Consider the following 18,466-nt stretch of genomic DNA (forward strand, 5'->3'; position numbering starts at 1 on the left):
TATAACTGTAGTACCTCTAAACTAGTAATAAATTACCACAGTTGTCTCAATCTGACTTCAGATTTTATATTCATGAAGTAGATAATCAAGTTACTATGTTTCCTAAATAATTATAATGTGATTGTGTCTGAAAGGTAGCAAGAGTTTTAAGCAGTGAGAACAACATTCTGCGTTGTTTTTAAGTGTTCCACATTGATCTAGGCTCAATTTAATCACAGCTCATTCTACAAAGTTATTCCAGAGGCACGCCTGTGCTTCAGCCACGTCTTCACCCATATTTGTTTTTCCTATGCTCTCACTAAACCCCATTTCTAAGTTTGTTTTATTTCTCCAGAGAACACCTGTCTCTTAGTTTTTCATAAACTATTGCTATAATTTTGTTTTCCTTTCAAGATTTTTTTTTTACTAGTATCAAATGACACTACCTCTTCTGTCTGTTCAGTGCTCATAAAGCTTCACCAGTTTGCAGGCTCTCCAGCAGTCTGCAGGGGCAACCATCCTTCCTAGTTCAACCTCATTAACTTTTCTCCTCAGATTCACATCCCTGGTTTCCTAAATTAGTTGGATACATAAAACTAAAATGGCTGTAATAGCATTAAGGCTTTTATCTTCTTTCTGAACCATGTACTAGGAAAAGTCAGAATTGCTTAGGCAGGTCTGACACTGTCACACAAGGTCAGTAGCACATCTGTGTTAGGGACAGCAAATTTCTCATCTCCAAGTCTATTGTCCAGGTTTACAGTGTGAAACTGCTGTTAACAGTAGTGCTGTTTGTGTAGCGTTTTTTCTTTGTTAAATTTAATCCTGGGCCCCTTTTCCCTTTCTCATTTAGTCCTATTTGTTTCTAATTTCTACACATATATGTGTAGAAACATATATGTAGAATACACATATGTAGAAAACACATATATGCTTGATTTTCCTCAGATGAAGTGTCCTTACAAAATTGTCCAGATGCATTTGGGCAAGAAATACACTTCTAAACTGAAAATTCACAACGGAGTAGAAGATAAACTTGCACTGTTAAGATATTATATATTGTCTTGGCCAGGTTTTCTGTGGTTTTGGGGTCACCATTTCACTTCTTTCCAAGTTTGAGGTTTAAGAAGTTACTAGGAAAATATTCTGTTATTCCCAGTCCAAAGAAGTAAAAGTTCATATGTTTGCACATGAACTGTTAGACTCTTACCTCCTCTGTAGCAGAATCCAATTTCTATGAATCAGAAAAGGAAAGCTAACAGAATGGGTACATGCCTTGGAAGAGTTTTCAAGACGGAATCAATGCTTGCCTAACAAAACCTCCTGGTTTGCACAGAAAATAATAGACATTCTTTTATTTGAAAATTCATTTCTTTTCAATTTCATAAAATATGACAATTTAAACTCACGTATCTGGGTCATGAGGTATATGTCACTTCTGCCGCTGTGTAGGGTCCAGGTCAAGGTATTAATCTGCATCCAAAACAATGCAGCTTCTGTGCATTGTTGTAGTCCAGTGTGAATGTTTTGAAACATTGTGATGCCTGTGATTTTCCACTGGCTTTACTTACATTAGTCTGTATGGTTTACATACTGCCAGGCTGGAGCTAAAGAATGCCAGAAGATTCAGGAAGTGGGTCAGGGAATTATTCCATAACTCAGTTATACTTGTCCATAACTCATGTCTTAACAAGTTGCAGCTTGTATGTTTTATAAACTAAGATGAAAAATTGTAACTAGTATTTAAACCATGACAAAACTCAGAGTGTTTAGAGATTCGCTAGTATATATATATATAAATTGCCTTGCTGAAGCATGTTATGTATTTTATACTGCAATACTCCATCTTTCATTAAGCTTTATCAAAATTTATTTAGATGTTAAAGTATTTTCTAGTAGAAAATTACAAAATTTTATTAGTGAGTTAAAAGAGTAAAATCAAACAGAAAATTAAAAGTCTCAAAGCTTTAAGAATCCTGTTTCATACTTTGCTATTTTTTTTAAATTTTATTTCTTGTTTTATAAAAATGACAGTATTGCTTTGGGTTGGGATTCCAGTTAAACAATGTATTTTTTTGGTAGGAGTTTTTTTTGTTCCATTAATGAATTTTAAAAGTCTGATATAACAATAATTTGACCTTCTTTTCTTGGGCTATCACATTATGCTATTTTGTTTGTCCAATATTTTTAAAAAATATATTCACTTGGTATGTTTGGTCTTAATTTTGTCAAGTATATTGTAATTGCCATTCAGATTATATATATTCATAATCAAAACTGGGCTATTATACAGAAGAATGACAAACCTGCCCACAAATAGCATTTTTTTTCCTGTTATTCAGCCATAGGCTTGCTGTCACAGACATGCACATTGAACTACCTATCCAGAATTTACTTAATACAATAGAGAAAATACACTTTTACTCTGGCAAAATAAATTTCAGCCATTGACATTGCCATGCAGAGTAAAACAATATTTCATTTTCTGGTAGCATTCAGTAATATAACACCCTTCAAATAGGTACTGTATTTAAAGAGATAGTTGTGAACCAAAAACTATATAATTTTAATTTTACTTAATTTTGCTTTCTCTTGGGAAACTGAAATGCATTGTAATTTGACTGTAATGTTTATGTATTTCCATTCATATATTTTTATTTTGCTACAAATTGGGTGACATATTTGGAATAATATTCTTTAGAATTCTGTTTATACTTTTATTACTTGTACTCCTATAATGCCTTTAGGTTTCAGTTGAAAGGGTTGACTCTAGAGTAAATTTTGTGTCTTTCTTTCCTAGCAAGCTGAACTGACATCATCAGTTCAGAAATTAAAGCTTTGTATTGATTAGGAATGATTTAATTGGGATTGGACATGTGCTATTGAAGCTTAATCCTGTATATTTTATTATCTATTGTCTGTATCTGTGATCATATTATCTACTATGGGTTAATTTTTTTAAAAAAAAGAAAATAAGTAAATATCAAAAAAATTTATTATTTACAAAGTTTCGTGATAGTAAATAGGACTAGAGCAGAATGTAGGAAGTCATTGACTCCATCTGCTTTCCTCCAAAACAGCACCAATTCTTTGTGTGTCTTCTGGACAAATATTTCTCTATCCTTCTCTTTCCTGTCATGGAGATTCCATGACAGCTGTAAGCAATATATTCAAGAAATCAAATATTCTTACTATTAAAGTTGGTTTTGTTGAGTCTTTTTTTTTTTTTACCTGGCATAGATCAACCCTGATGCCATTAAACCCCATTATTTCTTGTCTGTACCTGGAGAACAGATGATTGGCATTGAAAATGTTCTTTAAACCACCTTCCTGTTGTCTTCTTCAGAGTAAACAGTTCCAGTTCCTTCAATTTTTCTGTGAAGATCGAAATTTTGAGATATTTTGGCATCCTCTGCTCTTTATCAACTTTCTCATACCTTTTTTGAAGTAGAATACCTAGAATGAATATAGTACATAGATTTGAGCACTGCTAAACCAAAGCAGGAGGATTTCTTGCATCTTACAGGTTGCAAATCTGGTTATAAGTCCCTCTGTAAAGTTTGCTTTTTTTTGTTTGGCAATGCTGTGATATTGATAGATATTATCAGTGTTGTACTCGATTCCTAATAACAGATTTCTTCCTACAGTTCTTCAAACTAATCGTGGCATCAGCCAGTTCCCTCAGTACCATAGAGCAGAGTCCGTTGAGCTCATCTAGTATGAAAACATCTAAGTTCTTACTGACTAGTTATGTCCTTAGCATAGCCAGTGTTCACCAGGCTGTCAGAGCATTAAGTAATCATTAGCAGAATATAGTAAAGATTAATGTATTAAAGAGACCCCTTAACGTTTTTGCTTTTTTGGTTCCATTTGTTGAAAGCTTGCCATTGACTAACAGTTTTCCTCTTGATTATTACAGAAGTCAAACAAATTGATTGTTTGAGCTTTTGTGTGCCTTAGGAACTGTACTTTGGGTTGTGTCTGTATTTGCTTGTGTTTTTTTTTTATTTTCATTCTTTTTTTATCTTGTCAGTAGTTCTGTAATTCTCAGTTGTTCTCACTTATGAGCTTCAGTATTGTAACAGACATTACACATTCAGTGCAAGATAATTTACTGATAGTGTAACAGTGATACTGGTTTATTTTCATGGATATATGTGTTATACCAATATATAGGAAGAAAGGCACATTTTTAAATAAGTCTGTGTTTAATTTCAAGCCTTAAAATTGACTGTTGATCTGCCAATAGAGTCTATTTTACTTCCAACATATCATATTTCAAATGGTATAACAACATGATGCAGATTTTATGTCAACTTAATGGAGAGGTAACTATTTCCATGCATGTTAAAATCTGTGCTGTAACTACTACAAGACTTACTGTAATGATAACTTCAAGAAACAAAAAATAATTGTTGAAACCATCAGCAGTATTTCTTATTTTGTAGAACTGATGCTTCAGCACATATGAAAAATATTTTATTGTGGTTTTACATTAAAAACACTTAAAGTGGTGTGTTCATTTTTGAAGCTGAAAAAATAAAATGTATATATTATATAGGGTTGTATTTTCTATTCAGTATAAGAAAATTGAAAGTTGTTTATTTTTAAAAAACCTGGTCCATATTAAATATCATATGCCAACCGTTATACATGTAAGGTAAGGGAATTATGGATTACTATGTTATGTATAAATGCAGTTTCACTGTAGTAGAAGCAGTCCTCAGAAGGAGAGACATCACTTTTCAGGTTACCAATATCCTTTTTATGGTTATGTAAAATAATAAAATGACAAGTTTTCCTTTAAAGCACCTGTTGCAAATTTTTTATCAGAAGAAGCAAAATAAATATCAAGGTCTAATCTATGTTAAATGGCCACAGATTTCATAAAAGGACAGCTGTTAGTTTTTCTGAGCTGCAGAATATTCTCTGTAGTTTTGTAATCATATCAGAGGGATTTTTTAAAAAATAGTTTAGAGTTTTATATTTGTGGATAAACTGATTTCTCTAGGAAAATGTTTGAGAAATTGTTACATTATTTTATACTCTAATACATATTTTCAAAGTAGATGAAAATATGTTATTAAAGCAAGACACATTTCATTGTCCTGAAGTCAAGATGATAAAGATTATTAATCAAGATAATTTTTAAAAATTGTGAGCATCTTCCTCTAAGACACTATGTTGCACATGTTTGAAAATTACTTTTACATTTAACCACTTTTGTGAGGAAGTTTTGTGGTATCTGTTACAAGAATTTTAGGTAAAAATTATGAAACACTATGAATATATACTTCATTGGTTAGCAGAAGTGTTTTCTCTGATGTAAAGTACTGGTCTGAAACTTTATGAAGTAGTTCACATTCTTTTTGGATGTATTTTCTCACTTGTCATTCTTTACGACATTTATAACAACTTGTAGAGCATGTTAAATGTAAATTCATTTTGTACTGTATTTGTCTTACTGTTTCTGTTTGCAGTTAAGAAATATGCTTCAAAAGTTCTGGTTTCGTTAGATCTACCTGTTTTATATTAGCACACATTACTCAGTTTTGTAATATTCTGTGTTTCATTATGATGTCCATAATTTAGCAGAGCACTTTTCTCTGGGAAGGGTTGACCAAAAATTCTTTACAGATTCAAAACCCTCATTTAAAAGAGTTTTAAATGAGGGCTTGGGCAGCATAGTTCAGATCAGGATGGGAGCCAAAGCTTCCCTGGAATGCAGGAGGTGGATGCTCTAGTTTGATTTACTAGGTACTCTAAGTTGTAACTTCCATGTTAGTACCAGCTGGCAGTGTTCACTCCAGCTTCTATTGCAGCTACAGCTCAGCTCTCCTAATTTCTATGCAGGTTGGTTCATCCCTGATTTTATTGGCAGTAAACCTATGTTATATAGGTTTAAAAGAATCCACTGTCATGTGGTTTAACTTTCTGTGTTGTGTTCTTTGATTTTTTCTTCCTTCAAGTCTAGTTTCAGTGATTGAAATAGAGCTTATAATTTAGAAAAAACATTCAATCTAGTCTATTCACAGCAAGCCATGTTAGTAATTTTCCACCTCAGCTATTCACTCATTTGAATCTTTATGCCATTTACAGACTTCATCAGTAATTCCATTTCTTACTATGCTTGCTTTATTGGACACCATAGAATCAAAACAGTTTAACATGTTTCTTCTTTAGTAGTAGCTTTACTATCATGACTAGAAGTGATAGAGCTTTATATTAAATGCACTTTACTCCTTTGTTAATTATTTACTTTATTTTAGGGAGGTGATCCAACAGCCACTTTAATTGCACTGTGTTCAATGAGAGATTTCAATCTGTCTCAAGAAACGTGTCAGCTGGCCATCAAAGACACTGGATGTCTTGAAGTGTTAATTAATTTACTTGATACAGAAGAAATTAAATGTCAGGTAATAGAGCAATGAATATGCCTTTTCTATTAGAATATCTTTTTGAGTCTCAAAGTTAGAGTGTAAAGAAAATTGATTTCTTGTTTCTGTATTTTCTTGTTTTCTTCAATTATTTAGAAAGACATGTTTGACTTTCAGTTTCCTTCTTTTCTGCTGATTAAATATAAAGAAAAAAATAACCCATCATTTTAAATATTGTTATCATTTTTGTATACCCAAATAATGTTTAACTTTTATCGTTTCCCATTATTTAGGCTGGTTCATTAAAAATCCTGAAGGATATTAGTCAAAATGTATTGATCAGACATGCAATTGCAGATCTTGGAGGCTTAGAGATCATGGTGAAAATACTGGACTCATCAGATACCAATCTAAAATGTTTGGCAGCTGAAACAATTGCCAATGTTGCTAGATTTAAACGAGCACGAAAGACAGTAAGGCAACATGGAGGAATCAAGAAATTGGTAAGCAGACATCAAAATTCCTACCCTGATCATGCACATATTTTTGTTCAAAAAACACATTGTGTGTTGCAGACATGATTAATTGTGGTGTTTACCGTAATTAGAAAGCAGCATGATATCAAAATTTCCTGCAGATATTAAGAAATTGGTATTATTTTTAGGTTGAGCTGCTGGACTGTATTTCAGTAGGATCATCTTACCAAGCCAAAGACACTGAAACAGCACGCTGTGGGGCTTTGGCACTCTGGAGCTGCAGCAAAAGCACCAAAAACAAGAAAGCAATCCGTAGAGCTGGTGGTATTCCATTACTAGCTAGATGGCTCAAATGCTCACACACAGACATCTTAATCCCAGTAGTGGGGACACTACAAGAATGTGCCTCAGAGGTGAGTAAAACACACACACAGCTAAGTTATTTCTAAGCATTAAAGAAATTTGCCACTGAAAGGAAATATTACATTCTACAGTCACTTAAATCAGGTTAGTTATCCCATCAGGAAGTAGATGCTTTATGTAATCAAAGTGGTTTTGAGAAGGTCACAACTTGTATTGAAGTAAAAGCCACATATTTTTCTGTTTGAAAGGCTAGGAGTAATACACAAAAGAAAAAAATGTAGAAATGAAAGCCTTAAGGAGTTTCTTTTTTTTTCTTACTTTTTTATCATACTTTACAGATTTGGCAACCTAAGGTGCTGTGTTCTGGTTAATCAATGCATTTAAATTCTACAAAATGAACCTGCAGGTGTGGCCAGGAAGATCCAAGGCAGGCAGGGTGGTTTACAGCGTCCTTGTGCATCCTTGTGTCTGATCCATTGCAAATAGAAGAAAGGAATATATGTGATTTTTCCACAGATTTCCATGGCACATTTTGCAACTTTGGATATATTCAGTTTTTAAATTTGAATACAATTAGGTTTTACCATGGCCATGTAAGGGATTACACTAGTGGGACAGTTCTGTTTTATGTCTTTATGGATGAACTGATTGAGGGGATCAAGGGCACCCTCCAAACACTCAGTGTTTGCAGACACACCAAGGGTGGTAGTGTCAACCCACTGGAGAGGAGGAAGGCTCTGCAGAGGGGTCTGGACAGGCTGGATCCACGTGCCAAGGCCAGTGGTACAAGGTTCAACAAAGACAAGTGACAGGCCCTGCAGCTGGGTCACAGGAACCTCTGCAGTGCTACAAGCTGGGGAAGGAGTGGCTGGAGAGCTGCATGGTAGAAAAAGACCTGGAGGCCTGAACATGAGCCAGCATGTGCCCAGGTGGACAAGGCCAATGGCATCCTGGCCTGTATCAGCAACAGTGTGGTCAGCAGGACCAGGGCAGTGACCATCCCTCTGTGCTAGGTGCTGCACAAATCCTGTGTTCAGTTCTGGCTCCCTCAATTCAGGAGGAACACTGAGGTGCTGGAGTGTGTCCAGAGAAGGGCAATGGAGTTGAGGAAGGGTCTGGAGCCCAGGACTGGTGAGGAGCAGCTGAGGGAGCTGGGGTGTTTAGACTGGAGGGAAGGAGGCTCAAAGGGACCTGATCACTCACTCCAACTACCTGAAAAAACCAGGTTGTTCTCTTCTCCCAGGTAACAAGCAATAGGGTCAGAGGAAATGCCTCAGGTTGAATCAGGAGAGGCTTAGATTGAATATTAGGAAAAATTTCTTCACCAAAACAGTTGTCAAGCACTGGAATGGACTGCCCAGGGGAATGGTTGGGTCACCATCCGTGGAGTTACTTAAAAGATGTGCAGATGTGGCACTTAGAGATGCAGCTTAGTGGTGGACTTGGCAGTATTGGGTATTATCTTAAAGGTCTTTTCCAACATAAATGATTCTGTTTGCTTATGATTCTGTATCTTCGTTTCAACTTGAGGTGTATTGCATTTATACATATTTCGTCTTGGTGAATTCGAGGCCCAGAAGATGTAATTTTTCCAGAGATTATACATTATTAAACACTGTTAAAAATTAGCTTCTTGAATTACACAAATTAATGCATGTTCCATGAGACACAAAGCTGGCATGTTTTGGGTTCAGTAAGTATATATTGAGAAGGTGTCATTTTTGAGGGTTTCTTGTATGGCCTAACTTGGAAGGAACACTAAATGCATTTCTTACACAGATGTTTCCCCCACTTAAAAAATGATCCCCTGTTAGAGTGCCCATAGATTAAAATTTGGATGAAAACATCACTAAAAAATGTTAATTCTAAGAATATAGTTTTTTAACCTTGTTTTAGGAATAGATCTGTTGTTTTGGCTGCTGGTTCTCAATGAAATGAGGGGGTACTTCTTGATCCCATTCTGAAGCATCTTTTGCTTTCTTGGGTCTGAGCAGGGAGTATGGGCACCTTTCAGAATATTCTGTATAAGCCAAGTGGCTACAAGATAGGCATTGCAGTTACCTCATTTTACCAGTGATTTGAAGAGCACTGCAGAGAATTTATTATTTACTTACCTCTGAGATCATCAGTAGTATTTTCAAGGCAATGATGACTTGTGCTTCCATAAAGTACAAGGCTTCTCAATATCAAACCCTATACTTGTAGCATTGTATTATTATTGTGACCTATTAACTGTTAATATGCAGGATTTAAAAGATGCATTTATCTTTTTCAGCCAAGTTACAGACTTGCAATAAGGACAGAAGGCATGATTGAGAACTTAGTGAAAAATCTGAGTAGTGAGCATGAGGAGCTCCAGATGCATTGTGCAAGTGCCATATTTAAGGTAATTGTTATTATAATCAGTAGATCAAAACCAGGGCTAGTCCTTTGCTTTCATGTCACTGTCAGTTTTACATTTTTTTAATTTCAGTATTTCTGTGATAGGGAAAAAAATACAGAAATGTTGTGTCTATTTTAGCTGCATATTTAATATTATTATGAGGTTCCTACTTGCTCTCCTTGTGTACAAGCATTAAGCTGCACAGGTAACCAGTGGAGAAAGGTGAGGCATACTGTGCTTTGTTTGTTTTGTTTGTTTGCCCCTAAAGAGGACAGTGTGATAGCATAAGCACTGCTGCATATACAGGAGCAGTTTACTGTTACAATGTAGTACAGCTAGCTTTTGAAGACATCATTTTACAAATTTTTACATAATATATATGTTTTATATATATATATATATATATATATATATATTTTACAGTGTGCAGAAGATGAAGAAACACGTGACCTGGTTAGAAAACATGAAGGTCTACAATCACTATCTGATCTGCTTGATAACACTGAAAACAAGCAACTTTTGGCAGCTGTGACAGGAGCAATCTGGAAATGTGCATACAGTACAGAAAATGTGTTAAAGTAACAATTTATTTTACAAACACTTATTACATTATCATGTTTTGATTTTATGAGCCTCTATTGTTTTCAAAACTGTTGTGTCATGATTCTTCAAAGTCAGTCTTTACAATAATTTGGGGTTTCAACTTAGGTTTTATAGTACTTAAAAATTGGCGCCTGACTTCATCAGGGTAGAGTGGAGACAGTGTTAAATTCCTAGAATCTTAGCAGTCAATGGAGACAAGTGGTGTCTCTAGTTAAGCTATAGGACACTGAATCAGGAGGTGTACCAGCACATACTAAATATTTGGCTTGTGGCCATAGCTGATCTCCCTCCTCCTGTCTGTGACTTACAAGCCAGAATCACTGCTGCATGGTAGAGAGAGAGAGTGCTTAATACACTTGACCTTAACATTTACAAGAGAGACAGAGACCAAATTATCTCATTGTAGGGTAGATATCTAATGCATATTAGAAATATACTGGAGTCTAGGATAAGTAGCCTAGATGCCTCTCTTCTTGACTACAGAAGGGGCTCAGAAAAGTAGCTTAGTCTGGAGACCCAGCTTCTAAATGAGTGGAATTAACTGATGAGAGTTCTACTGTGGGTACCAGTAGCCTCTCAGTAGCAAGGTTCTGAGTAATTATCTGAGAATGTGACAGTAGGAGTTGTCACTCTCCACTTTCCATGGAGCAGACTAATGACTGAGAACACTTTACCCTCTCATCTAAAATAAATACAACAAATTCATGCACCTTACCTAAAAAAAAGGCTCCACTACATATGTGCTAGGTTTCCTACTGAAATTATGCTGCTCTGTACGTAGAGCATGTAGAAAGGTTAGAAGGAGTATTAGTAAGAGGTAACATCTTCCTGCTGCCCTAATTTAGTGTACCTTGCTGGATAAGCATGTATGATAGATAAAGGCTGGGTAAAAATTGGAAAGATTTCCAGGTTTTACATTCTGACTTTTTACTGTCCTAAAAGAATTCCCAAAGTGTTGGTATACAGATCTATGGTCTTTATGTCTTCTACTGCTGTCCTACTGCTTTTTTGTGTTCTTAATTGCACAGTAATTTGACTTTCCTTATGGATGTATCCTTTTTTTCTGAAAGGTTTGTGCAGATGTATCCTGATTTTGGATCAATCAGTGATGAGACAGACTGAATGGCTCTCTCTGCACTAGTAAATTAAACAGGGCCAAACCTTTCAGGTTTCAGGCCCTGTGTTAGGATTATCCATACTGTTTAACTGCCAGCACAGTCCCTTACACAGTTTGCCAGCAAACGCTCCCCCAGACAATGCCCAGACACTCCTTAGGAACGGTGCAGGCAACAGATTGTTCCCATTAGGCAGAATGGGTGAGGCCACCCTGCATTGTGAGGATAAGAGATTTTAGCCATATGGATGCTATGTTGTGCTTCTTGTCCTCAGGGCTAGGGAATGAGCCTTAGCCTGTTTTATTTATTAGCATAGCTGTAGCCAATAATTCTGTCCAACTGCAAACAGATTTTTGTTGGGCTACTCACATATCTTTGGCAAGTGCTTGATGCTCCACAAAGGTTACTAGCCCGGCGCAGCTCCAGCTGAATTCATGTGTTATGAAGTGCTGAGTCTGAAGCAGTAAACCCTATCCAAACTCAAGATGGGAGGGCACTTAAGAAAAGGGAGTGAGGATAATATGAAAACACCTAAGTAGATCTGGAGGGATGAGCCTGAGTCTGGCATGAAGCTAGAACTAACAAACTCTGCTGGCTCCTGCAGGGGCACTTAATTAACTCTAAAGTGCTCCAGAGTATTTCCTGTACCTGCAGTTCAGAGCTGGGATGTGCTGACTCAGAGAGCTGGTGCAGGTGCCTGTGCTGTGTAGCTGCGGGTGCAGCTGGCGTGGCAGCTCCTGGACACAAGATGGCCCGAGCCAACAGCTCTGTCAGAGAGCAGCCTGCCCATTGCAGAGCCAGCTCACATCATTCCATCTGTGAAGCATGAAATGCCAGCAAAAATCAGTTTTGTTTTGTTGGCTTTTAAGATTATTTGCTTCCTTTGTTGCTCTTTTTTTCCTGCTGTTGATGTTTACTCTTGAAAAATAATTGTAGGGATACTTCTGAATTACAGTGAACAAAGAGAGGAAAATTTCTCTTTAAGCAAAAGTTTGGATGATGAAAAATGAAAGTTTCTCATTTCTCAGTGGCTTTAATTATTATGCTGATAATCCATCTTGGAAGGATTTCTTTTATTGAAACATCTAGTTCTACCATAAAAATCTCAGAAATAGTAATATTTTTTTGTATGAAAGAAAAGTTACATGAGCAACTGATTCCTGGAAAATAGTTTTTGTAGCTCAAGTTGACATTCCCAGAAGCTGGGTGGAAAGCACAAATGAGAACTCAGTACCCTCAGAACAATTTTCTCTGATAATTAGATTGTATTAGGTTAGATCTATCTTGATATACCACATGGAACTGTCAAGGTGTATCAGAAAATCTATAAAAGATGAAGTATTTGTTAAGAATCCCTAAAGTTTTAAACAACAAAAAAAACCAAACCCAAAAACAACAAAAAAAAAACAGCAACAAAAAAACCCCAACAAACCCTTAGATGATTATTCTACCATCAAGAAAAAAATCCTGTTCTGAAAGATGAGCTTTTGAGGTTTAGCACACATCTCTTTGTAAGATAGGACCTTCAGGATTTTAAAAAACGTATTTTTGATTCTCAGTATTAGAATTTCTATGAAGAATGAGGAAAGTATTAATAAAGCAGTCAAGTCACTTTTCTGTCAACTTATTTCTTAATTAGAAGTTGGACTCTAACATGGTGCTATTGAAGTGTGCTAGAACTATAGTTCTGACCTCAGGAAAAATGCAGTGTATTAGGCCTGAACTAAGTATAGAACTACTCAGGGTTAACTCTCTAAAGGCCCCTAGTTAGCAAAAAAAAAATGGGCAATGCAATTCTTTGGTTCAGAGAGGTGGAAGAGGGTCTGGTACAATACTACTCTAGCTGTATTGTTAACATAGCTGGAAAAAGTGCTGGAAATAAGGATAGCACTGTAATTGCCAGTTTTGGTTTGTTTTCAGCTGTTTGGAGGTGTTGCATCCACATGTCAAATTTAAAAAAATCTTAAACTACTCAGGAGGTTCTTAGACAGCTAAATTGTAGGAATGTAGTTAGAAAGGCTGTATGTCACACTTAGAATAAATTACTGGAATGGTTTACCTATATTGGGATTTCTTCAGCAAAATTATTTACATACAGAAATTAAAACTTGTGCTGCAATTATAATAATATTTTAATTATAAAATTAAGCTTATAATGGTAACATACTGAAAATAACGACTTTGGATTTATTGCTTTCTTTTAGATTTCAGGAATATAAAACTGTAGAAACTTTGGTCACACTGCTTACTGATCAGCCTGAAGAGGTCCTTATAAATGTCATTGGAGCACTGGGAGAATGTTGCCGGGAGCAGGAAAATCGAGGCACTATCCGCAGATGTGGTGGAATCGCACCTATGGTGAAGTTACTGACTGCAACTAATCAGGCCCTGCTTGTGAATGTCAACAAAGCAGTGGGAGGTTGTGCAATGGAACCTGAAAATATGTCGTAAGTTACTAATATTCATGGCATTTTAAGTACTGAAAAACAGTTCAGTTAGTCTGATGCAAATATAGTCAATTCTAGTCAGATTGAAAATATATTTTACTTCTTGCTTTTACAGAACTGTGTGGGTTAGTTGCATCCCACTGTAAATTTGCTATTTATAAAAAAATTATTAAGGAAGTATATAGAAGGTAAAGCTTTTGCATTTTGAGAAAAATCGAATAAACCTTTAGTAAACTGGTTTTTGTTAAAGTTTTAATTCAAAGTCAAAAAACACCATTTTAAAGTGCTGCATGATAGGTTCATGTTTTGCCCTCTCTTTGTACTTCTCTTTTCAAGTCATTAAAAATAGTCTAAATTAGAGAAAGTTATTCTAAAGGGAAACATGCACATTTACTCTCATGAAAATAAACTTTTTTATTTTTTGTAGTAGAGTATTACTTGTATTGTACATCTCTTTTGTCCTTCTCCATCAGACAGTTTTGGACCCTTTTCTCCCCTCTTATACCTTTGCAAAATCAAGGAAAAAGACATTTTGTGATGTAGATTTGTACAAATTACAAAGATCGTTGAGTTTTATGAGGAAGTGTTTCAGTTAAATGTTGAGGTCGGCATTTGCTGTACTTACTGTTCTCTTACAAGGATATTTACTTCGAGATTCTCAGCATATTTCCCTCCTTATACATAAGGGAGGTCAGAAAGAGAGTTTTAGTAAGCTCCTCCTGTTCTGATTTGCATAATCACTTGATATTCATATAGCAGTTCAGGGAATTCTTTTCCTGAATAAGGCTTTTGTTCTCATGCTTTGGCTGTCACCCAGTGGCAAAAGGCTGGATGGTACACAACTGTAAACATGGGTTGTATGAGCAGTTAGCCATGTAGCATTAAAGCATAAATAAATGAAATCATTTTAATGACATTTCTCACTAAAAATCAGCCTTTAGCATAATATATTAACCCAAGAGAATTAGCATTGCAAATACTGAGAAACTTAAATGCCATAAATATAAATTGATATTTATGAAACCTCAGACATACTCCAGTATTCAGAACTGTCACTTGTAGTATCCAGTATGGACAGCTTCATACTGGAATGTGTTCAGTATAAGCATAAAAAAATGCAAGTTGCTGCTAAAATTGTGATAGAACAAAGTCTGTCTTGTCTTTAAGAAGGAGAAAGTACAGAGTTGGGACAATTTATATTAAAGAGTTTGTAAAGAATGAACAAAGGAATCAAATTTTGAATTTGGTTCATATAAAACATTCTCTGTTGAAGTTCCCAACTTTAGAAGTGTTTCTAAAAGTATTTCAAAACATTAGCAAGTAAGCAAGATCTTAAATAAGTGTGAATATACTTTTTGCTACTACAAAAACATCACACAAATATTATTAGCATGACTGTGCCATGTACCTGATGTATTGTGCTAGCTGTGCTTGTAGTACTTTAAGAGATAATGCTGCTGCATCTTTCCCAAAGCATGATTCATCCAAGTGTGAATAAATTTGATATTAATTCAGCAAAATGTATAAAAATAATGCATAGGTAAAACATTGACAGCAGTGTAACTGGTATTATGTTTAAATTATTTCCTTGATTGAGTGATCTGCCTCTCTCAGGGCATTTACCAGCAACTTGCCCCCCCGCCCCCCACCACTGACCCCCACTTCTTTCTCAAAAAAAAACCAAGAAAAAGAAAAAAAAAAGTATGTCCATTCCTCCTCCTGTCAGACCAGTACAGCAGAAATTGAAATTGTGCATCCTAATCTTAAGTACTCTCCTTTTGGGGAAGAACAAGTCACCAAAGACATGAAATACACATACACGCACGCACACACACACACACACATAGTCTGTAGCATGACTCTTTTGTTTACAAAACTGGGGCCTAAAACAATAAATAGCCTTGTTAGAAACTACTGTGGAGGTCAGTCTCTCTCTGTAAATATTTTCTGAAGTTCTTAACCAAAATGACACATCTTAACAAGGGTGTGGAAATGTGCCAAGGTTACCTTCTAGAAAGAAGCGAAGCAAAGCCACTTGTAGCCTGTAAGCATTTACAGGTGATGAGAATTTTCTATTGCAGCAGGTTGATGCTTAGGTGTATATGGTCTTTCAGATTCAGGTAGCTGGATCCCTATTGCATTTCTTATTTCATAATCACTTATTTCTCAGAATGGTTTGACATGTTCTAGGTAATCCGTTCTTCTCTACTGCCTGTTCGTATGAAATTTGGCTGGCAGGTCTTGAGGCTTGGGGTTTTTTTGTCATGTGGTACAGACAGGCTCTGTTTACAGTGTAACTTTTTTAGTTGGGCATTATAGAAACTTTGAAAATTACGATGATTTTCTTGGATTCTGCTATCATTGACTTTCATATGTAGAAAAATTTAAGTCCTCATAAGAATTGAGAATTTTCAGATATATTCTTACATTTCATTAGCTACAAGTGTGTTGAACAAAGTGTGGCTTAGAGACTAAATATTCAGTTCAACAGTTTTCTACTTTGAATATGCTTATCGTTGCAGCAGGAGGTATGTAAAGAGTGAGCAAGAGTGGAGCTCACATAATTTCTGTAAGTGATTCGGATATATAAGGAAGAGGTTGTGATAAATGGAAGAAATAAAGCATCATTATGGAGTAGAAAAAGCTGAGAATCTGCAGATAGATTCTGAGGGAAATACTGTGTGCTTATCTTATGTTCCATGGAAGAAGCTTGCACTGACAAAGAGAGACTAATAGATAGGCATAGGTGAATCTACATCTTCTATATGTCTGTTATGTATTTTATTTCTGCCATGTTTCCTGTGACTTAAAATTATTGAATGGAAGGTACTCTAGTGTTACTTTTCTGCGCAACTCGAAGAAATTAAGTGATTCTTGCAGTCTCTGTTGGGATATTTAAAATTAAAAACAGCAGCCAGCTTCTCTCACAGCCAAAAATAAGTTGACTTGTCTAAAAAACCCAACATAATTATGTGACTGAACTCCCTTACTCTTGTGTAGACAGCATGAAGCTGTTCTCCATACTTGGTATGCTGTACCACCACTGACAGTATATTACTGTATATATTTTTATGTATATTTATATTTTTGAGGAGCTTTTTGTAAGTTATTAACTTTCTTTTACTACATATTCTTTGACAGTAGATTTTCATTTGTCCTTTCCATTTGAAAATCCATAGACTGCATCGCTGGCATTCAAAACTGAGGGCTTAGAATCTTATGAACTAAAATGTACAGTTATTTTAGCCAAGCAGATGGAGTTTGAGTCATTGGTATATAATACTATTTATCAAAGCAGTCAGCAGCAACTAGTGAAAGTTTTAAGAAAAATGTTAAATTGTGGTTTAAAAAAAGATGAGATTACATTCTGACAGAATTAAACCCTGTAATCTTACCAGTGAGCACAATACCAAGTCAGTATAACTCTGTTTATTTACATTTGTGTTTGTGGTCTAAATTGGCAGGCAATTAAACTGAAGTTCTCAAAGTTCTGGTAAGTAACATTTTAGTAGAGAAAGATGATAGATATGACAAACAGATGTCTAGGCTGTGTGTACGCATGTGTATTTAAGCAATTCATGTTGATGTTTCTACTGGAAATGTTCAATATTAAGTTTTAACTTGAAAGAGAAGTACTATTTCAGGTTAACAGTTTTGCTAATTTCAGATGTATTAAAAAAACAAAGTAAATTTCTAGAATTGTAAGCCGCATCTTGCTCATGATGTTCAATGATATTATGTTAATGAGATTCTTAAATAATGTGAACTTTAATGTGAACAGGCAACTTTTCCTTGGAAACAGAGAACAAAAGTAATTTTAAAAATTATCGCAAGTTGACCGATCTGCACTGATCAAATATCAAATACCAATTCACTCTAACCTAAAAATTGCAGTAATCTCTGAATGGGTTTAATTGCATTAAAGTTATTTGCCCAAAAGATCTATTCTATGTACCCCATACACATGTTCTGTGTTGGAAGCAGGAAGATGTTTTTTGGTCTTACACCTAGCAGCTGCATTTTGGTAGGAGTGGTGATGCCTGCTGAAAATATCCATTCACTTCTGCTCTAGTCATCCAGATAATCTGGCCAGCACAGGAGCACATGACAGGAGTGCCTCTTCAGCCAGTTCTTATGCCATTGCAACTTCTTTTGGTTTTTTTGAGGAGCAGAATAATATACAACTATTCTAAATTGTATCAGTGATCCAACAAGATCAGTCTGTGACAGACAGCTTTGAGTTAGAAGAGGTGGCCCAGTTTTATTGTGAGATGCCTTGGCTGTACTAAGGCACAACAGTTCAGAGCCTGGGCTCTTGCTTTTGAGCTCCACATATTCATGTATTGCTGTGTATCTACAGTGAAGGACCAAATGGCTTATAATAAAGTTTACATTTGTACTTTGAGTGAGTTTCATGCCTGTTAAGATTTTGACTATTAATAGTGCCCTGTACATTAAATACATTACATACATACATACATACAATAGCAGATCAGCTATTCTATAAAGCAGTTAAATATTTGAATATTAAAGTATTAAATTTATATCAACTAAAAATTGTATTATTTCAGCTTTTATGAAATTCCATTCAGCTTTCAAAGAAAATGTTTAGCATTTTTATTTAAAAACCTGTCTTTTAACAGTCCCATGAGTGGTTGCCTGCTGCAGATTTTAGTAGTAGTTTAATTTTATCGACAGAATATCAACAAATTATTATAAAATA

At 35.4% G+C, this 18,466-nt stretch overlaps 1 protein-coding gene across 1 annotated transcript in view; it reads left to right on the forward strand.

Moving 5' to 3' along the window:
* The window catches only part of ODAD2 (outer dynein arm docking complex subunit 2), a 71,893-nt gene that overhangs the window by 16,551 nt on the left and 36,876 nt on the right, over positions 1 to 18,466 (forward strand). Inside the window, exons 11-16 of the mRNA XM_033080265.2 lie at positions 6,249 to 6,395; positions 6,650 to 6,859; positions 7,021 to 7,245; positions 9,471 to 9,581; positions 10,002 to 10,156; positions 13,501 to 13,743. Of these exons, the coding sequence (XP_032936156.1) occupies positions 6,249 to 6,395; positions 6,650 to 6,859; positions 7,021 to 7,245; positions 9,471 to 9,581; positions 10,002 to 10,156; positions 13,501 to 13,743 (1,091 nt within the window). The remainder of the gene's footprint in view (positions 1 to 6,248; positions 6,396 to 6,649; positions 6,860 to 7,020; positions 7,246 to 9,470; positions 9,582 to 10,001; positions 10,157 to 13,500; positions 13,744 to 18,466) is intronic.

The sequence above is a fragment of the Catharus ustulatus genome, chromosome 1, assembly GCF_009819885.2.
Source record: "Catharus ustulatus isolate bCatUst1 chromosome 1, bCatUst1.pri.v2, whole genome shotgun sequence".
Classification (NCBI taxonomy): domain Eukaryota; kingdom Metazoa; phylum Chordata; class Aves; order Passeriformes; family Turdidae; genus Catharus; species Catharus ustulatus.